The sequence below is a fragment of the Prionailurus bengalensis genome, chromosome D2 (genome assembly GCF_016509475.1).
Source record: "Prionailurus bengalensis isolate Pbe53 chromosome D2, Fcat_Pben_1.1_paternal_pri, whole genome shotgun sequence".
In the NCBI taxonomy this organism is placed as follows: domain Eukaryota; kingdom Metazoa; phylum Chordata; class Mammalia; order Carnivora; family Felidae; genus Prionailurus; species Prionailurus bengalensis.
Window position 1 is genome coordinate 56,833,543 of NC_057351.1, and position 22,430 is coordinate 56,855,972.

At 36.7% G+C, this 22,430-nt stretch overlaps 1 protein-coding gene across 4 annotated transcripts in view; it reads left to right on the plus strand.

Annotated features, from left to right (window-relative positions):
- R3HCC1L (R3H domain and coiled-coil containing 1 like) overlaps positions 1 to 22,430 on the plus strand; it is a 94,903-nt gene that overhangs the window by 69,838 nt on the left and 2,635 nt on the right. For all 4 annotated transcript variants that reach the window (XM_043597196.1, XM_043597195.1, XM_043597197.1 and 1 more), the window contains exons 3-6: positions 9,284 to 9,459; positions 14,409 to 14,479; positions 15,395 to 15,490; positions 15,986 to 16,126. In XM_043597196.1, the coding sequence (XP_043453131.1) occupies positions 9,284 to 9,459; positions 14,409 to 14,479; positions 15,395 to 15,490; positions 15,986 to 16,126 (484 nt within the window). The remainder of the gene's footprint in view (positions 1 to 9,283; positions 9,460 to 14,408; positions 14,480 to 15,394; positions 15,491 to 15,985; positions 16,127 to 22,430) is intronic.

Genomic DNA, 22,430 nt, shown 5'->3' on the forward strand with positions numbered 1-22,430 from the left:
AAATATTTATGCTATAATACTATAATGGTAGTATCTTTTTAGGAAACTCCTTATGGATGTTTTTGAACTTAGGTCATGAGAAATTTGAAAAAACTTGGAATATTTTTTATTGTTTTAAATAGTGTTATTTCCCTGTTTGCCAAAGATAAGTCAGATGAGTAAAACATTTTAATTCTAGCTTTTGGTTTATTCATAGTACTATAGAGCACCATGAAAAATTTCTTGGCTATTACTCTGTTTTCTGTGATCCTAGAATACCTTAAATAGAATTAGATCCAGATAATTCAAAATCTTACTTTTTGTTTATAGCTTAAGCCTATTCTCCAGCCAAATCTTTTAATTTATCAAGGTTTATAGTAAATAATGACATTTTAAATTGATTTTGTTCAACAGAAAGTGAATTAGAAGCAGTTAAGTAGCCACAAGATATAAGTAGAAGAGAAAAACAAAAACAAAGAACTTGAATAACCTAACCTATGTAATTGAGAATTGACTATGTGGATTAATTCTTTTTCTTTTTAAGTTTTTTTATTTATTTTAAGAGAGTGAGTGGGGGAGGGGCAGAGAGGGAGAGAGAGAGAATCCCAAGCAGGCTCCACACTCTCAGCACAGAGCTGTGGGTACTTTTAATTAAACATAATAAACCACCTTAAACTATAGTTATATCTATAACAAATTTAAATATGGGGTATCAAGTTACAGGGACAAGGACAACAAAGACCTTACCACAAGTTGGTTGTATAACGTGATTACATTATCTACAGAATTAATCCATGCAGTCAATTCTGAAGGTACCTGGGTGGCTCAGTCGGTTAGGCATCTAACTCTGGACTTCAGCTCAGGTCATGATCTCACAGTTGGTGGATTCGAGCCCCTTGTCACGCTCTGCGCTGACAGCACTGCTTGGGATTCTCTCTCTCCCTCTCCCCCACTTGCACTGTCTCTCTTCATTGATTTGAAAAAGCCATCGATTGTGAAATACGTCATCATTTTATGTATCACTAAACTTTCACACAACCCTTACCCTTTAGAATTTTTATTTTACAAAGAACTCTGTTAGACTTAATTAGATGCAAATTTTTATCCTATATCATTTCTTACATAAAGAGAATGTAGGTGAAAGAAATTGGCTAAAGTTTTCCTAAAACTCATGTTTATAGTGCAACTCTTTGTAATAATTCCTTGATTCAGTCATTGATAGGACACCTTTCCATCCTGTATCATGTTCTGTGCCATCAAGAACTTTGATGGTGCAACATTTCTTAAAAGAATACATAAAAGAAGCAAAAATCATTGTTGCTGGATTCTTTTTTTTAATTTTTTTTAACGTTTATTTATTTTTGAGACAGAGAGAGACAGAGCATGAACGGGGGAGGGGCAGAGAGAGAGGGAGACACAGAATCCGAAGCAGGCTCCAGGCTCTGAGCCATCAGCCCAGAGCCCGACGCGGGGCTCGAACTCACAGACCACGAGATCATGACCTGAGCTGAAGTCGGACGCTTAACCGACTGAGCCACCCAGGCGCCCCTTGTTGCTGGATTCTTAAGCCTTGTTTGCATTTATTTAGAGCACTTCTTATATCCAGATTTTCTTCCACACTGCTGACCACCCTTTCTGCTGGTTTTGGTACTGGTACTTTGATGCTTTTGCATATGCAGGCAAGCACTTTCTACAATATGCATGATTATAAAATGCATCCTGATGTCAGAAGTGTTAAAGTGTGAAAAAAATAGGTGTCTTAGAATTGATGAAATGTGGTATATAGTAAAACCTTGGATTGTGAGTAACTTGTTCTGTGAGTGTTCCACAAGATGAGCAAACATTTCTAATAAATTTTAACTTGATAAAATGAGCGATGTCTTGCAGTACGAGTAGTATGTGATGCCGAACATCACATGATCACAATCAAGCCATTTGTTCTTGAAATTTGCTTTGATGTATAAGTGCTTTGGATTATAAGCATGTTTCTGGAACAAATTATGCTCGCAAACCAAGGTTTTACTGTGTATCCAACTGCCAAGTGTTACAATGTAGTAGTATAGGGAAGGGAGAGACCACTAAACTGGAGTCAATAAGGAAAGCTTTAAGAGGAGATAAAGATTGAAGCTAGGTCTTAAAGGAGAGGAAGCACCCAAAACAGACCAGGCATTCTAGGATGTGAAAATAGCCTGTAAAAAATACAGACTCTTCCCATACTTCGGTGCTGAATTTGTCACTATCAGAAGTTGAGATGATCTGTTTTGAAATTTTTCTTTTATAATTTATTTTCATTTATTTATTTTTCTTTCTTTCTTTTTTTTTTTTAATATTTCTTCATTTTTGAGAGACAGAGCACGAGCCAAGAGAGGAGCAGAGAGAGGAGACACAGGGTCTGAAGCAGGCTTCAGGCTCCCAGCTGTCAGCACAGAGCCTGATGAGGGGTTCCCTCAAACCCACAAACTGAGATCATGACTTGAGCTGAAGTTGGTCACTTAACTGACTGTGCCACCCAGGCGCCCCTATAATTTATTTATTTGGATTTTCTGCATAATTTATGTAAGCAGAGAAATTAAAATTTATTGGTAAAAGGAAAGAAAAGAGTGTCAATTTTTTTTCAAATTTCAGAATGCCATCCAGAATCCTTTAAAAAATATATGTTGTATAAATCAAATCCTTATTGGTGAGGGTTCTGTATAGAGTTAGTCCTGTTAATCATGCATTTGGACAAAGTAATTAACTTGAGGCATGTGCATTTTATTTGTTCCACAAATATTTATTGAATGCCAAGTTTGTGCATATGTGCAATAGGGGACTATCAGGATAAATATGATATGTCCCTTATAGTTGGACTATAGAATCCAGATGTTGATGAGGCAACTGGAACTCCAGCCTTTCTCTCCAGCCTTATACCGTGTAGTAGTTGGCCAAGGCTGCCATACTCCAGTGCCCTAAACCAACTGTAGCATAGTAATAACCCTTGCAATGCTAGGGGTTAATGGTACAGATGAAGGTGTCAGCAGGGTTAGTTTCTTCTGAGGCCTCTCCTTGGTTTGTAGCTGGCCTACTTGTCCCTGTGTCTTCACACAGTCTTCCTTCTGTGTCTGTGACCACTGTCCCTCTTACAAAGACACCACTTATTTTAGAGCCCACCCTAATGATGTTACTTTAACTTCGTTAACCTCTAAAAGCCTTATCTCCAAATACAGTCCTATTCTAACATATGAATTTGGGCAAGACCCATTTAAGCCCATAACACTCCCCCCAAGTCCTGACATTATTCAGTGTACCCACACAGGACTATTTGGTGAATACTACACTCCTTGTGTGCCTTTGCACACTTATACTGATGGCAACTTTGTCTGCCTTGTCTGTGTTTTAATTACTTGGGCAGTGAAGAAGAGTTAGCAAAGTTCTCTTCTACCTTCTGATAACACTTTATTCATCTTAAAATTTTATTACATATTGAATTTGAAGTTCTTTTTCTAATGTATGTTTAAGCATTCATTAAATGTTTGTTGGAGGGGCAGTTAGGTGGTCAGGGTAAGTTTGGAGGAAGAGGCAGGTCCAGCTGTAACATAAAGTGTCATGTAACAAGTATTACAGAAGTAGTGCAGTGGAGATAAATGCTGTAGAAATGTAGAGGAAGGGTCAGATTATACATGCTTTTGGATGTGTAGAGGAGTAATCATAGAAGAGGTGGTATTTGAGTATGTCCTTGGAGAATGGTGTCATATTTTGAGACATGCAGACCAACAGATGTCAGCCAGCACTTACAAAATAATATGACCAAAGCAATAGACAGGAGGAAGTAAGATCTGTTTAGGCATAGTGAGTATTACTCTTTGGTTGGAATGTAGCATATTAGATTGTGTATTAGTTTACTATTGCTGTAATAAATTACCACAAACTAGTGTCTTTTTTTTAACATTTATGTATTTTTGAGAGAGAGTTTGCACGTGCATGTGTGCGTACAGGAGGGGCAGAGAGAGGGAGACAGAGGATCTTATAAGACTCCTCCTCACTGGGCTCGAACTCACGAACTAAATTCCAAACCTTGAGATCATGACCTGAGCCAAAATCAAGAGTTGGTCGCTTAACCAGCTGAGCCACTCAGGTGCCCCAGCACAAACTAGTATCTTAAAACAACACAAATCTATTATCTTACAGTTCTGGAGGTTGGAAGTCCAAAGTGGGTCTCCCTGGGCTAATTAATTAAGGTGTTGGCAGGGTTGTATTCCTTTCCAGAGGCCATAGGGGAGTACCTGTTCTCTTGCCTTTTTTAACTTCTGGAGGCTGCCCACATTCTTTGGCCCACTTTTAAAGCCAGCAAAGGTCAGTTTAGTCTTTCTAGTATCTCATCTCTCTGACTTACTGTCTCTGCTCTGGGCTCTTCCTGCTTTTAAGGACCCCTGTGATTATAACTGGGTCCACCCAGATAATCCAAGATAATCTCCCTAATTTAAAGTCATCTGATTAACAACCTTAATTCTCTCTGCTGCCTTAATTCTCCTTTGGCATGTATCATAATCACAGGTTAAGGGAATTAGGACACGGATGTCCTTGAGAGGACATTATCCAGCCTACCACAGGTAGGTTGGGGCCAAATTATGGGAGCTTTAAGTACAGCCACTGAAGAGTTTTGATCAAAGGAATGGCATGATGAAAGCAGTGTTTTGGAAAGTTTAATCTATGCTCTGTATGCTATCTAGAATATACCACTAGAAAAATCAACCCTGGGGGCGCCTGGGTTTCAGCTCAGGTCACGATCTCACAGTTTCCTGGGTTCAAGCCCCATGTCAGTCTCTGTGCTGGGAGTGTGGAGCCTGCTTGGGATTCTCTTTCTCCTCTCTCTCTGACCCTCCCCCACTTGTGCTGTCTCTGTCTCTCTCAAAATAAATAAATCTACTTTTTAAAGAAAGAAAAGAAAAATCAACCCTGAATTTTCAGCTTTGTCATTGATCCTCCCTTCCTCACTCCTTCCTTTTCCCTTTCACCCTTCCCTTCCTTCTTCTTAGAATAGCTTATATCCACAGATGCTTAATCAGACAGAATTCATTGTCCTGAACACGAATACAGCACTGTTTCTGATTGTGTTCACTGTAAGACCTTTTCACCGTGTTATGGAAGGAATACTATGCTACCAGTCAGGAGACGTGAGTTATGACTCAAACTCTGTCAGTAATTTGATTTGTAATCTTAGGGATATCCTTTAGTCTCTCTGTGATGCAGTCCTCCCTCTTTGTAATCAGGATGATAATAGCCTGTCTGACATGCTCATCTGACAGAGATATAAATATGAATTTATTCCAAAATAGCGTAGCATATTTTTATTTTTTGTCACAAGTAGTTGGCTTGTGACTTTAGAACTTTTTGTTTTTCTTTTTGTATATTGAAGAACCAAGGATCAAACAAAAAACAACAAAAAACAAAAAGCTCAATGATCCATGCCTAATTGACCTTCTACTCTCCTCACCCTTTTTCTCTACAGATAGATACCAGGGCAACTAAGTCATAGCCGGTCAGGTACTGTTTTATAGACCTGTTTTCAAGACCGGACTGCTAGGCAATAAGAGTCTTAAAACCCTCACTTTGAGGAAGATAATTTTAATTTAGCTGAATGGTTTTGTGGAAGCTGGTTATGCATATGAAGGAATAACTCAGATCTATGTTATGCTTTATAAACAAACAAGACAGACCACTGGTAAAAATCCTAAAATGTTTGTGATTCATAACTCAAAATTGTTTGCTCTGAGCTGTTTGCAAACTTTCCGTTGGTCTAATAGATCAGAATGAATCAAATTCAAAACCTCTTCTCTCTATTGTTGCTCTGTCAAAGTTTACATAGCCATCAAAAAGAAAAAAAAATATATGCAGGTTTTACAATATGAAGGCTTCACATTGACAGTATAGTTGGTATTGCTTCAGTACACGTGACTCTTAGAGTAAATGTTTCACTTGTCTATAATAGAAATATGACGTAAGCTATAAATATGAACCTTACAATAATTAAAAATTTTCTAGTAGTCACATGTAGAAAAGTAAAAAGAAAGAGTTGAAATTAATAATGTATTTTTAATCAGGAATATCATGTCAACACGTCATCAATATAAGAAATTATTGGGGCGCCTGGGTGGCGCAGTTGGTTAAGCGTCCGACTTCAGCCAGGTCACGATCTCGCGGTCCGTGAGTTCGAGCCCCGCGTCAGGCTCTGGGCTGATGGCTGGGAGCCTGGAGCCTGTTTCCGATTCTGTGTCTCCCTCTTTCTCTGCCCCTCCCCCGTTCATGCTCTGTCTCTCTCTGTCCCAAAAATAAATAAAAAACGTTGAAAAAAAAAATTTAAAAAAAAAATTGTTAATGGGATATTTTACTTTTTTTGTATTAAGTCTTTGAAATTTGGTATGTATTTTATACATAAAACCCATCCAATTTGGAGTAGCCATAGTTTTCAAGCACTCAGTGGCTACGTGTGGCTGGCAGCTACTGTGTTGGACAGTGTGGGTCTTCTGCGGATGTATCTACATAATTCATGCATGAAATTTTAGAGCCTTTCCTTAAAGCTGTCTATATCGCCTTGTCTAATCCCCTCACTTCCCTTCACAGTCTTCCTCTGATCCTCATTTCATTCCATATTGTTCTCCCTTAGACGTTTCCTTCCCTTCATTGAAACATATTCCTCTTTCTCGTACTCTGTCAAGTCTCCCTATCCTGTTTTGCTGAGATACTCAAGAAAGAAAGTGCTGTTAACATTATGGCCTCCTACCGACCACCATACCCCCTCAAAATATGTGTTACCAGTAGATCTCACCAGTGTCAGTACCATGGGGAAATGAAATTAAGTCTTCCTCCTCTTTGGCAAAGTCAGGAATCCCTGATAACAGTGGTGTCTGATAGGAAAAACTAGTCGGGAGTATATAACTTGTAGGCTTTAGATCTATTATTACAAAATACAGAATAAGAATCGTATGTTTTGCTATTACTAACACTTTGCATTTAACCAGTCCCAGAAGCCAAAACAGTTAATAGTTACCTCAGAAATGGGATATAAGTATATAGTTCAATTTTGCTGACTAGGTTAGAGCAAAGGACCATAATCAGATGTTCCTGCTAGACCATCTTGCCTCTTTTCCTTCCTCTTTGTAATCATTTCTTAGAATTTATAATTCCTAGGTGTTTTGTAGTCATGCATTATTTACCTCTCACAACGCATTATATAGCCCCAGTTTATAAATGCACAGCCATGCAGTGGTTTTGTTTTTTGCTAAGTAACTCAAAAAGTCAATGCCAGAAATCCAAAAATGAAACTAAGAAAATTCCATTTTTAATTGCATTTAAATACTATTTAAGAATAAATTTAACAAAAGAAGTATATAAAACATGTATTCCAAAAACTACAAAACACTGTTGGAAGGTCTGAATAAATGGAAAGTATCCCATATTCATCTTTTCTTAATATTGTTGAGGTACTTCTCAAATTGACCTACATATTCAACAAATCCCAGCTGTCCTTTTCTTTTTTTTCTTTCTTTTGGCAGAAATTGACAAGCTGATCTTCAAATTTATATGGAAACCAAGGGACCCAGAATAGCCAAAATGATTTTGAAAAGGAAGGACAAAATAGGAACACTCAAACTTTCTGATTTCAAAGACTATTATAAAACTACAGTAATCAAGACAGTGTGGCACTGGCATAAGGATGCACTTGGAAATGTTTGCAGACCTTCCTGGTGTCTGGGGCTCTGAGTTATTTTAAAATGATAGACCAGCCCACTTTAGGCTTTTAAGATTTTTAAGTTCAGCTGATTTCTTGGTGCCCACTTCTTTCCATGCCTTGCCAGAGGCAAAAATGGTTTCTGTGTCCTGTTTTTCTTTGGAGGAACTTGTTACTCTGTGGCTTTCTGGGTATTTTTGGTTGTCTTGCATACTCAGCTGTCTGGTGAATTCAAGAATAGTTATGATTTTATAAATCACTTAATCTTTTCTCATTGTTATGGTGGAAGGAATGTTCTCTTCTTGCTTCCTGTATCCTAAACAGAGTGGAAATAACATGGTGCTTATCGTGTAATAGATTCAGCACTTAGTTAAAATTTGCATAAGTAGGTTGAATTCATTGAATACTTAGGTATCATATAAGTATTATGCTTAGTGTGCTGAGCACTTACAAATCATCTCATTTGATCCACACACCTATCTGTGAGGTATAGGTGCTGCTGTTATTCCTAGTTTTTTGGTTTTTTTGTTTTTTGTTTTGTTTTGTTTTTTTAGATGAAACTAAAGCTTCATGGAGAAAAGGAACTAGAGGCACAACAATCAATATTTTTGTTGATTTTACCTAAGTCACCTTCCGTCTCTCCTCCCTCCCAAATAAAATTCTTGAGTCTTTTTTCATTTCTGCAAGGAAAGGAGAGCTGTCCTTGGCATTGCAAGTTCTCATTTCCTCATTTGATGGGCAGTGAGGCACAGTATAAATGAAGGAAAGGCTTTGAAGGGATCTAGTTGGACTTTTGATTAACAGAGAGAAGACACCCTCAGGTCTGAAGGCTTTGGGTGGTCAGTACTAGCAACTAGGTTTTGTAACAGGTGAATGACAAAATGACTGTTACAGCTTTGCTGTCACTTTACATTTTCCCCCCTTCCCTTCTGCCTCTGGTGTGCAGTAGATAATAGCCTTCGGTTTTCTTATGGGATAGTAGAATTTTAAGTATTTTCCATTACTGTTCAATTTTTGTACTAATCTGCTATGTGGGAATTCCTGTAGGTAGCCATCGTGCTAGAGACCCTATAATTCTACCACTTAACATTTGTCTTAACAAATTTCCTTTGTAGGCTACATTCAGCAAAAGGTGGACTAGCAAACTGTTTTCATTTTTTTAAATTTCTGTTTTGTTCACTTTCATAAAAGAAACTATGAGATGAGCCTGATCAATAAGCCCAGATAAAACAAGTGTTATTAATTCATCTCTTCAGCTATTTTCTGAAATTCGTTTTCCAAGATGTACCATTTGTAACTCACCACATTAATCATTCTACATTTTCTCACACTCTGGTTGATAGATGCAAGTGAAGCTTCATGTATTGCCTATCTTTGTTGGAATTTCAGCATCTTTTAAAATATTCCACACGTTAATATAAACTGGATGATAGACCCCTGGCCATTATTGTATTCGTGAACAGCATTAGTGCAGAGACAGTGCTAAAGGTTAAAGAATTGGAATATGGAGACAAGGAGGAGTATTTATATATGATAGTATATTTTATAATGTTCTAGCTTGATGGAACAGCTACTTATATGCTGCTTCTTCCCTAGTTATCAGGGAATATGAAGAATAGAGAAAGCATCCAGGAACCTAGATTTGATTATTACAACCATGAAGTTTCTGATATTGACCTCAGTGATTGTGAATTTCCACATGTCATAGAAATTTATGACTTCCCCCAAGAATTTCGTACTGAAGACCTCCTGCGGGTTTTCTGCAGTTATCAGTAAGTACATGCAAATGGTTGGGCATGTTTGGGAAGGTGGGATGAAGTTTTCTTAAAATGTCTTCTGAAAAATCATCTCTTTAGTTTGCATTACTTGTTGTTTACTTTAGCATCAGTTTTGTTTATTGTCTTTACCAAGTTGGTTAGAAATCTTCTGTATCAAGCCAGTCTTCTGAGTTCTTTAAAAATGCCAAAGTCGTTCTAGACCCCATGTTAGCATTTAAGAATGTCCTCAGTGATGACTTCTGAATGTCTTCATGGTGCATTTAGTCCATTTATATTTATTATAACTATTGATATATTTGGATGTATGCCTGCCATCTTTTTTTGTGTTTACTTGTTTCATCTTTTTTTCTTCTTTCTTGCCTTCTTTTGGATTGATGAGGTATTTTTTTCTCATTCTGTTTTGTTTGGAAATGATACTTTGTTTCTATTCTTTGGTGGTTACTTTAGAAATTACAAAATGCATGCTTAACTTATCAGTGGCTAAAGTTAATATTTTTACACTCTTTCCAAACATGATAAGAGCTTTTAACTCCATTTCCCAATTCTATTTCCTCCCTTTTTGCCACCCCCAACTAATATGCTATTGTGACTATTCTCTTAATTTTATTTTTAAACTCCATTTGATGTTAGTATTTTATATATTTAGCATTCAGATTTATCCACGTTCTGTGTTCTTTATCTATACGTCTTGCATCTCGTATATCTTCCATCTGAAATATTTTTCTTCCTGCATGGAACATATTTCCTTAGTATTTAATTTAGTAACAAATTGCTGTTAACAAACTCAGTTGGATTTTTTGTTGTCCTTTAATGGCATTGTTTCAACTTCATTTTTCAGACATTTTTGCTAGGTGTAGAATTCTAGGTTGACAGTCATTTTTCTCTCAGAAACATGTAGATTTATTCTACTGTTTCCCGTCTTTCTCTGTGGAGAATAAGAAGCCAGCTAAAAGTCCACAACTGTTGCTTCTGAATGTAATCTGTCTTTTCTCTTTGGATGCTCTTAGGGATTTCTCTTTGTCTTTGGTATTGTGCGTTGTAGTGTGATGGGGCTTTGCTTTTTTGTTTGGTTGGGTTGGTTTTTTTGTTCTTTTGTTTCTTTTGTTTTTAATTCTTGAGATTATTTGAGCTTCTTAAATCAGTAAGTATTTTTCATTGGTTTTGGAGAACACCCACATTATCTCTTCAGATAGAGATAATGGCCTCTGTGCCAGTCTCTCTTTTACTTTCTCTAAGATGCCATGAAAATATATATTCGACCTTCTCATTTAATCCTCATGTTACCTCCTTTATGTTTTCCATGTTTGTCTCTGTTATATTCTAAGTAGTTTCTTTAGCTCTTATTTCCAGTTCACTAATTTTTTCTTTAGCTGTGTTTAATTTTCTGTTAATTCTGTCCATTGAATGTTTAAATTTCATTTTATGTTTTTCTTTTTTTCAAAATTATCCATTTCTCTTTAAAATCTGCATGGTCATTTTTTAGTTTCTTTTATTCTAAAATATTTTCAAGATTTAAAAAAATTTCTTCAAGTATATTAAACATAAACCTTCTGTGGTCTGTGTCTGGTAATTCCTTTACCTGACGTCTTTTTAGTTCTGCTTCTGCAAATTCTTACTTATAGTGCCTTGGCTTTTTTGGAGGCTTAGTTACTTTTCTTACTGTGAGCCAACTCTTTTCCTTGGAATTTTATTTATGGGAATTGGAGTCTACAGTAGAAGAAGAGGATTTCTCCTGAAAGGATATGCATTTTCTTCTTCTAAGCACCAAGGGCCCTAACAATTCAGCAGCACTATAAATTAAATTATTGATTTGAGGTTATTCTGACCACTGAGATAGAAATAGTCAAGTGGAGAATGGTAAGAAATGATTGTTATATGTCTCAACTAGTTTATTTTAACAACACATATAAACACTTGCCAGTCTTTGATGTGGTGCCAAAGCCTTTTATTTCTTTTAGGTTATTGGTCTATTGATAAAAGAGTTCCTAAATGTTATCTCATAACATATCAACTGAAGTAGAACAAGAACTTTAATGTACCTTTAGAGTCATCTGAGTGCATATTCCTTATAGGTTAAAATGTTTGTCTTTTATAGCTGTTTGCCCAAGCATAATTGGTCATTGTTCTTGGATTTTTTTAGTGACTTCACCATTCTCTAGTCTTCCAAAGCATTCAGTTAAGTTTTTATAGACACAACAATTCTTCTTTTTGACACTCATATTTCGTTGTTTAAATTGTATTAAATTATGTAGTGAAAATATAAATAAAAACTGATATAAGTGGGTTTGAAAACAGTTGCACTAACTCTAGTTATGTATATAGTTTATACATATATAGGACAAGGTAAAAGAATCAGAAGTGTACCTCTGTATCTTTAGCTTATAAGAAGAAAATAAGTTTCAGGGGTAAAGAAACAATCCAGAAAGAAAGTTATTAAGAAAAAGATCTTTAGGATCTTGAAGAAGTCAATACCAACAAGGATTATACTTTAACATTCTAATCCTGAGAATTAAAAATGAACTAAGTCCGTTGTCCGATGCTACAATTTTTAAATTTGTAGCATCGGACAACGGACTTAGTTCATTTTTAATTTAATTTAAAATTAATTTAAATTTAAAATTTGGGGCGCCTGGGTGGCTCAGTCCATTAAGTGTCCGACTCTTGATCTCGGCTCAGGTCATAATCTTGTAGTTGTGAGATCGAGTCCCATGTCTGGTACCACACTGGGTATGGAGCCTGCTTAAGATTCTCTCTCCTCCCTCTGCCCCTCTCCTACTCATGCGTGCTCATGCTCTCTTTCTCTCTGAAAAAATACTCAATTCATATGTATGTTGAATTTTTAAGATTCTGTATCAGTTAGGGTTTAGCTCCCCACTTTTTCTTAAAGGGTCAGATAGGAAATATTTTAGGCAACTCTGCCATCATTGCACAAAAGCAGCCACAGACAATACAAATGAGCATGATTGTATTCAGTGAAATTCTATGTACAAAAACAAGAACCCTATTTTTTTTTTTTTACAAAGTTCTAGAACAGATAGAACTAGCTAGCAGCCATGTACCTCACCTAAATTTGAATGGGGGGGCGGGTATCAGTTCTATAACTAAAAGAAATAAGGGGGTGACTGGATCATGGAGGACATTTAATCTTCTTATACACCGTACGCTAAATTTATAGGTTTGCTCAGTCTAATTCATTAACATTATATTAAGACCCTGTATCAGGGCCTGTTGCACATAAAGTGCCTAATAGATTTTAAAAAGCAGTCAGTGAGATTAAATCCCAAATTAGAACTACCTTAGATTGTTATTAGTAATGATGATTTTTAAAACCAAGGATTAGTTTTGTTGATGTCTAGAATTTCCTGAAGGCTAGTTAATTCTTATGCATTATTAATTTCCCTTTGCTATATTTCTTCCTAATCTTACCTGCAAGTCCATTTTTCTCTCAAACCTAAAAACAGTCCCAAAAGAGGAGAAGCATTTTAAAGGATTATAAAATTCCAGTCTAAAAGGCTCTCCAGAACCCATCTAAGGTCTTTTTCTAACCTTTTTGTAAACTATTATTATATAGACTCTTCTGCTATTGAACTTTTTTAGTCTCCAACCCCTGTGGTCATTTTATGCCATGGTCAAACTTACCCTTACATTTGGGAAATTCTCTAACTAACCTTGAAGCCTCCTTCATTCCTTTTTTCCTCAAAGGAATTTTTTTTCTCATCTGAAGGAAGATATTTTAGCTGTTGTCTTTTTCCTTTCTTTATAGTGCTTTATAAAAATAAAGTCAAGGTCATGGTACAAAAGCCTATAATAACGTCTTGAGAGTCAAATACCTGAATCAACTTTGTATTTTAGTCACTATCTTTATCAATATTAATAATATTCCTGATGAATATTGCTATTAGTCATAAAAAATAATGAGCAACATTCATTTATTAAATGCCCGTAAGTGCTCAACACCGTGCTCTTTGTCTTGTCATAGATGATCTCATTTCCATTTTTACAATAACTGGAAGGTACTATGCCCATTCTACAGATGAGCAGACCTAGCTTCAAGAGAAGTTAAATCTGCCCAAGGTCTCAACATGGCAGAACCCTGAGTCTTTATGCATCTGACCCTTAACCCTGTACCCTTTCTGTAGAACCGTTGAACCTATGAACCATTTTAAGTTCCTAGCTGAGAAAAATAATGTCATCATTTTGATAGTCATTATGCGCACTAATAGCTCTGCTCCAAAATAAAGGTGTTTTTTAGTACTTCGTGGTCTTTCTTTTGATTCTGTCTAATCCTGTCTGACGTTTCTCTGAGCTTGATTTCTTTTATCCTGAATTTTTCTGACTTTGCCACAATTCTTTCCTTTTTTCCCCTTCGTACTTTCTTTTACAACTAGAAAGATTAGTCAGCCTCTCTGATTAGAGTTGTCTTTTTTTCTCTATTACTTACTTTTTTTTGTCTTTGGGGTTTTTTGTTTGTTTCTTGCTTTGAATGACCTGTTTCCCTCTCCCTCTCTGTCTCTCCGTGAGTCTACATTTGCATTAAATCCAGGTGACCTTCCCTGCCTCCCTCCTCTTCCAGTATTCTTCTACCCCTCCTCTACTTTCTCTTTTCACCTCTTCTTGTTCTGTGCCCACAAGAACATCTCTTGTAAATAGTGCGATAAATACTTTACCTCCCCAAGGGACATGTGAGGATTAATTAGTTGATGTCTATAAAATGGCTGGGAACATAAAATACTCCCAGGTAGTTCTTTATGATGGTATTATTGCTTTTAAAATTCAGTGGCTTCTTCTGTCCTCCAAGCTGTTTTTTGTGTCATTATCCCCATTCCACCTGTGCTCGTTGAGTGTTTATCTCATCATGAAGTGCTTTATGAGACTCTATTTGAAAGCTGTTTCATAAAAGTAAATTTTATTTTAAGAAATAAAATTGTGTTCTTTTGTTGCAGAAAGAAAGGATTTGATATTAAATGGGTGGATGATACACACGCCCTAGGAGTATTCTCCAGTCCAATTACAGGTATTCGTCCAGTGGATTGTGGTAGTCTTTTCTCATTGTCCCTTTTCTCCTGCTACTTGTTCTTATTTCCCTTGTATTGTAGCCAACTGGCATTTTATTCAGCCGGTTATAGGTGAATGGCAGAAACAGGTTTTTGAGGCATAGTGCTTTGGTACCCATGTGCTCCCTCTCTTCCTTTTCACCTTAATCCAGTGGTGTTTGGAATGAGAGCCAACTCCTTCCAAGGTTACATGCTGTATAATGGTCAGTTCGGATAGTACATAAGCAGACTGTAAGTAGAAATTTAAGAAACCAGTGTGACTGAATCTTAAAATTTTTGTGATGTTTTTCCCTCAGACAAATGAATTCGAAATAGCCCTTTAACCTTTCCAGTGAGAAATCTCTCCCTGGAAGTAATAACTCTCACTACATAATACCTACTTTCTGAATATATGAGGGGGCCTTTTGAATTACATCATTAGCCTCATGATTGATGTGATGCAGAAGCATTCAGAGAAATGAGAGATGTTGGATCCTGTCCGAACCACTTAGAATAGGGATCTGCAGACTTACTCTCTAAAGGACCACATAGTAAATATTTAGGGTGTAAGGTCTCTGTCACTACTTAATTCTGTTGTAATAAGAAAGCATCCCTAAACAGTATTCAAATGAATAGGAATGGCTCTGTTTCAGTAAAATGTTACAAAAATAGGTGGTTGGCTGGATTTGGTCGCAAAACCATAGTTTGCTGATCCCTGATCTAAAATAATCACTTGCCGACTTGTTAATGGATTTTCTAAAGCTTGCCGTGGGGGGGAAAAAAAGGCATAACATTTAGACATCTAGGAAATAACTTTCTGAGAACTAGCCTTAAATTTTCCTTTGTATCACTCTTCTTCACGTCGTCTACTTCCTTACATGTATTCTTCTTTGCAGCTCGTGATGCTCTGGGTAGTAAACATACCATGGTGAAAATCAGGCCATTGTCACAGGCCACAAGAGCAGCCAAGGCCAAAGCTAGAGCTTATGCCGGTGAGCCTATAATCTCAGGGGCTTTTCTTGTTGGTAGTGTATTATTATTTTCTCCAGCACTTACTCCTCATCTAGAATTCTAAAGACCTATCACTTTTATTTTTTAGTGTTTAAGGTAGTATGTTCTTAAAGAGAAAATAGAAAAGGTTATGTTGGAAATATGGCATTTGAGTAGCCAGTTGGAGAGAGTGGGAGATCTGGCCAAGCAACGCAGCAACCGTTTTTTTGTTGTTGTTGACATCCTTATCTGGTTTACCTCACTATTGAGCTGTTTGAGTCACTGTAGAAATTGTATTAATACAGACAATGAAGCCAGGATTGTTTGTGCTTTGCCATTTTAGTTTCCTCTGATGATCATCTATTGGCCCATATTAATTACTGCTGATGCAGCCCTTGTTAGTCTATTTTATATGTTAATTATGGAGTTAAATCACTTGGCACTAGAGTGCCTTCTCTTCCTTACTTCCTCCTGCCCCCTCTGTTTCTCCCATTCAGAGTTCCTCCAGCCAGCAAAGGAGCGTCCTGAGACTTCAGCAGCCCTAGCCAGAAGGTTAGTCATCAGTGCCCTTGGGGTTCGAAGTAAACAGAGCAAAACAGAAAGGGAAGCAGAGCTCAAGAAACTGCAGGAGGCCCGAGGTGAGTTGAAGTGATGGTGTTCTTCTCTAGTTCTCTAGAGCTCACTATAAGACATGTGGTAAAAAAAAAAAAAAAAAAAAAGGAATGGAGCCCTTTCCCTTTTGTCATTTCCATTTCCTGGAAGCCTCCCAAGTGTATTAAAATTGTTTTCATGCCTTATATTTAGGGTGGAGACATTTCAGGATTTCTCTTCCTGTTCCATACACCAGGCATCCTAATCCATGTTTCTACTGTGGTTTTCTAAGAGATAGGTTCGGTCTTCTCAGCTCATCATTCATGGCTTTCGCTCTAGTTGTTGCTCCAAACTCTGAGCAAACTTTTCCTGTAAAGACATAGTAGTCTTTCAGACAGAAAACATTTGCTGTGGTTTTATTGGACCTTGATTGCCATGATATTATCTAATGGTTTAGATTGTAGGTAGAAGACAAATTAAGGAAAAGCCATCGACTGACACGGATGATGATAACTGTAGGAGGTATTTTTTCCTTTAAAGGCAGCTCTGAGTGGCTCCCTTATAGTACATATGGATTAACCTATCTTCTGATTATTTTGCAGTACCTACGAGTTCTTAGAAAATATTTCCACTGATCCACAGCAGGGTTTTTCTTTCCCTGTAGTTTGGAGTTGAGGTTAAAATTTCTCTCTTCCCTCCTTACAGGCTGTTGACTTAAATGTAAAGGCCTGGGATTCTGGCTTTACACTTAAGTACTTTTTATCAACCTTCCAGGCTTTAAACAGTCTCATTGCCTTAGCCCACGATCTGTGGGATCTGTGAAGGCAATTTATTCTGAAAATTCCACTTACCAAAAAGTAACTTCATTTTTCCATTAAACGAATTGAAGTTTCAAACTCCTTGTTTATTGCCGGTCTAACAAGGCCATTAATACTTCCTGTCCACTCTGCTTTGGTGATAGCAGGCGGCTTGCGGACTCTCAGCTGCACTGGCCAGATAACCAGTGACAGAGTGTGTCATGGCAGGTGCTAGAGTTTCAGAGTTGAACCCAACTAATTTTTTGAAACCTTAATGATTATAATGAGGCAGTTTTGATTTTTCCAATGCATGTTCACTCAAGGGCCTTTTACGGACTATAGATAGTTTTTATACACGGCAATAACAGAACTAGAGTAAAGCAGAATGTGCAATGTCCTTAACCCTTTATTAATGGTTATCTCTGAGGAAAGTGTTTTCTCTGTGATAACCACAATTATCTCAGAAAATCGCAAGAGGGTAATAACTGTGGTATCTATAAGGGAAGATGTGGCTCTTTTTGCAGTGTGTTATGTTTCCCTACCCTACGCATGTAATATTACCTGTATTTCCACAGGTACTGCAGCAATAGTCTTGCACAGATGTCATCTTGAGTATTCCCCTCTGTTTTTCTGTAAGCACATTAGCATGTAGCTTCATTTGAAGTGTTTGTTTTAAATGTCCCCTTATACAGAGGGCATTTCAGTGATGCAGTTAAAAATGAGACTATTGGCTGAGTACCCTGTTACTTAACTTTTTGAAAGAAGGCCTTTATTTGTGAATAGAGACTCACTGTGATAAGTTCCTCTCATCCATTGGTGCTGAGGCTGTACAGATTATAGAAGATTCTTCCTTTATTATGCTTCAGAGCTCTCCCATTCTTCATATCTGAGTAAACGCATATGGAAAATTCCTGATATATCTCTTTCTGACTTCTTTATGCATTAAGCAGATATTCTTGTACCTGCCTGCATGGAGCCCAAGACTTCTCACTTAAAGACTTTTTCTCTCTGGAAATGAAAAGTACTGTTTAGGTATTCAACAGAACAGATATTTTTGCTCCAGACCTTTTTCCACTGGAGGGGGGAGGGATCAGTACAGCTTGGTGGATAACATAATAGATTCTGGAATCAGACTGCCTACGTCTACCCATAAGCTCTACAATTTACTGGCTGTGTGACCTTGAGCAGATTACTTATTCTCTGGAGGCCTCTGTTTCCTCATCCATAAAATGGACATGAAGTGAGATAATCCATAGAAGATGCTTAGTCATCTTCAGAACCTATAGAAATGCACTCTGTCCTGTTTCTATAGGTCTGTAATAAGTATGTGATATATGTTAGCTGCTGCTGTTTTTAGTAATAGTAGTAATATTATGAGTCTAGCACAGATCTCAGTGCACATTTTTTGTCATTACTTTTTTTATTTTAACTTTTCTGTAACACTCCAAAAACAACATTTGACATTCACTAAGCACCTGCCCTGTATAAATTATGCATTATGCTCCTACTTGGGAGAATTAGAAAGACAGCAAAATTTTGTTCCTCTACTTAAGACTTAGTCTAGTGAGGATATCTACCTTGAGTAAAGAAGAAAATAATTTTTTCAGCAGTTGTTTCTCTTCTCACTTCAATTTGGAAGACTTTTAAAAAATTCCCGTATAGTTAATATACAGTGTTAAATTAGTTTCAGGTGTACGATATAGTCATTCAGCAATTCTATACATTACTCAGTGCTCATCAAGATATGTGTACTCTTAACCTGCATCACCTATTTCACATCCCTCCCGCCCACCTCCCCTCCAGTAACCATCAGTTTGTTCTCTGTAGTTCTCTATAGTTAGGAGTTTTTTGGTTTGTCTTGGTTTTTTCCTTTGTTCATTTGTTTCTTAAATTCCACATGAGTGAAAAATCGTATTTTTTTATGCTTAGCATTTCATAATCATATTGCTTAGCATTACACTCCCTAGCTCTATCCATGTTGTTGCAAATGGCAAATGGCAAGATTTCATTCTTTTTTAATGTCTGTATAATACTCCAGTGTGTGTGTGTGTGTGTGTGTATGTATGTATCACCTCTTCTTTATCTGTTCATCTATCAGTGGGCATTTGGGCTGCTTCCATAATTTGGCTATTGTAAATAATGCTATGATAAACATGGGGCACATGTGTCCTTTCAAATTAGTATTTTTGTATTCTTTGGATAAATACCCAGTTATGCGATTACTGGATCATATGGTAGTTCTGTTTTTTATGTTTTGAGAAACCTCCACACTGTTTTGCTTAGTGACTGCACCAGCTTGCATTCCCACCAGCAGTGCCCGAGGGTTCCTGTTTCTCCACATTTTCATCAGCACTCGTTTCTTAGTTATTTGTTCCAATAGTTAGCAGCTTTCACTGTCAAAAAAATTCTTCCTTAGGTCTAACTTATATCTGTACAACAGTTTAAGCCAGCTTCCTCTTCTCTTTTCCTTGTTAGAAATAGGGAATATATGTGGACACCATTCTGTTCTAATTTTTAAAGATCAAAGGCAGATTATTTAGGAATAAGGGAATTTGGGCTGTAATAGGGTTTTTGCCATTAACATTAGCTGTGTTGCCATGGGCATGTCTCTTACACCTTTCTGTGCGCCAGTTTCCAACAAAGCAAAACTAATGCCTAATTTACCCTGGAGAATTTTTTGAGCATAACCTAAGGTAACGTGTAAAAATGTTTAGAAAGGTGCTTTACAAATTCAGGGTACTATTATTTATGTGACTCTTAGAAAATTAATATTCATTATAATGAGACAGTAATGACACCTATGTAATTTGTACTGTTGCTCCCCATCCATTATCCATGACAAACAGTGCTAATCAGTTACGGCACTCTTTTTTGTGACTTTTGACTTGACCATTGCCAATTGATCAGAATTTAGCATGGAAATTGAAATCTGTGTACCATCCTGATATAGGTACTCTCATAAGCAGTACTATAGAATAGCTAGGATTCCTCTACCCACCCACTTGAAGAGTTCTCCTGTCTGGCATAGTGTCTGGTTCATAAAAAAATACTCAATGTGCATTGACTGGATACATGAGTGACACATTGGTCACTTTTTCTTCATAAATCTTATTTCATGATTCTACTCTGAACTCTTTCAAATCCTTTATGTTTTTCTGTATAAAGCCCAGAGTTGAACACTTCCTATGAAAACCTTGTAATTAATGAATTTGAGATTTGTGATTTTGAGGTTTAAATACTTCCTGCTAAGTTTCCTCACCCTACTTTGGTCTTCTTACCCTTCTAATGAGAAGTCTGTGTCTTAGTCCTTAATTAAAAATTAGATTCAGAAAACAAAGCTACTCTGGGAAGAATCAAGAAAAAAGAAGAACCGAAATCATTTTAAGCAAATCATGTGTGTATCTGGAGGATAAGAGCTTTTTAAAAGTTCATAGTCTTAGAACATGGAGAAGAGGTTTGTCAGTCTGACAGAGTGCATAACAGATCAGAGCTGCACTAAGAGTGGGAAATCAAAGCATAGATCATCCTCCATCCTTTGTATTTGACTTAATCATGTTTTAAACCAGTGATTCACATGAAATAATAAAACTACATTTTAAAGACCAGATTCAGGAGTATATGTAAAATTTCCCCATGTTTCACTTATCAACACTTGATTCCCACCTAAAATTGGAGATAGAAGATATCATTACATCTCAGAATAAGCTACTCTCTCATTTTCAAAGCTTGCTATAATTCTGTTTCTTATTTCCATTTACTCTTGGGGGTAGGTGCTTAATTGACTGGTTCTAAAAGGCATCTTTTGGGTCACAGGCCTGAAAGGCAGAGTAAGTAAACAATCATTTGATCCCCTAGTTTGCTTAATTAAAATCACTGAGAACTTAAAAGTAAAATCATCCCTATAGAATACTTAGTCAACTGTAATAAAAAAATTTAATTACAACTGCTACCTTTTGAAATTCTTTTTAGGCACTCCATTATTCTGCCTTCAATGGCTCTGCTGCATTGCTGACTCATAATCTAGGTCGTGTGGCATTTTCTTGGTGTCTTTTCTTTCCTAATGTGAAATTCCCTTCATTTCCAATCACATTTCTCTTTTCATCTTAATGTGATCTTTTTCTCTGAGATGCAGTATTTACCCGTATTTTTGCTGTCACTTGCTGTTTAATATTCTTATATCACAGGCCAGTATCAGATGAAAATGTTAATTAACCCTAGGATTAACTGACCAGTTTACCAACTATTGCTAAATAAAGAACACATAGTTCTTTGTGTTGACACTTAATACATTGATGAACATTCTACTCTCCAGAGTTAAATGCTCCCCTTAAACACTTATGTGGTCCAGACTATCTTTCCTGGTATATTAATGATTATATAAATAGTTGGTAAGCCTAAAATCTAAAACCTTGCTAAAATTAAGAGGTCACTTATATTATTTCACCTTAATCTATCAGGTCTGTCAATCCATAAAAGAAGGCAATTAGATTAGTTTGACCAGACTTGTGCTTCAAGTCTGCATGTTGATTATTCCTCTGTAGGGAGTTTTGTGATGATTTTTCTCCATTATTTTCTTAGGCGTGGAAGTAGATTTTGAACGTTTTAATTTACATTCCTTTTCTTTGTTTTCTTTTGAGATGACACTGTATTGGCTCTTTTTTAATCTTTATCCCTTTCCATTCCCTGAGTGGTAAGTGGTGATTCAGTCAACGAATTTAATAAAATCATTTATGCAATTTATTTATTATACTGGGAAATGAAGGTCTTTAGGGACAGCTTACATGCACACTTTAAGTTAATCATTTCATACAAATTCTTCTATTCTGCCTTTAGTTCCTTGCCCTTATGGCTGCTGTTGGGCTTTCTCTTTACTTAGTTTACTGTTTTCTAATTGTTAAAGGTAAAGGTAATAGCTCTTCTCATGCAGTCTGTCAGGTTAATATAGGAGGTCCTTGCAGGCAGTCTATCAGATATTATCTGCTTTCCTTTCTCTCTCTCTCTCTCTCTCTCTCTCTCTCTCTCTCTTTTTTTTTTTTTTTTTTTTTTTTTTTTTTTTTTTGAGAGCAAGCATGGGAGGGGCGGAGAGAGGCGGGGAGAGAGAGAATCTCAAGCAAGCTCCACACCCAGTGTGAAACCCGATGTGGGGCTCCATCTCACGACCATGAAATCATGATCTGAGCTGAAATCTAGAGTTGGATGCTTAACCAACGGAGCCACCCAGGCACCCCTCCTTTCTTTTCTTTGTTTTTCATTTTCCCCTTTTCTTTGTAGATATATTCATATGTCAGGACAGTAGAAAGTATGCTGGTTTAAGAATTAAAGGCCTGAGTTCCAGCTTTAGTTTTTCACTGATTATGTAACCTTAGCCAAGTCACTTAACCCCTCCAAGCTTCCATTTCCTCTTTAAAAAGTATTTCTCTATTCAGGTTCTGAATTACTAAATGTATGCCTCACATTGTTACTATTTCTTTGTGCTTCTCAGTCTGTCTTCCAGCTTTCACTGGTTAACCACCAGAGTTTCCTCATATATTATTTTACATGTATTTGGCAGTAG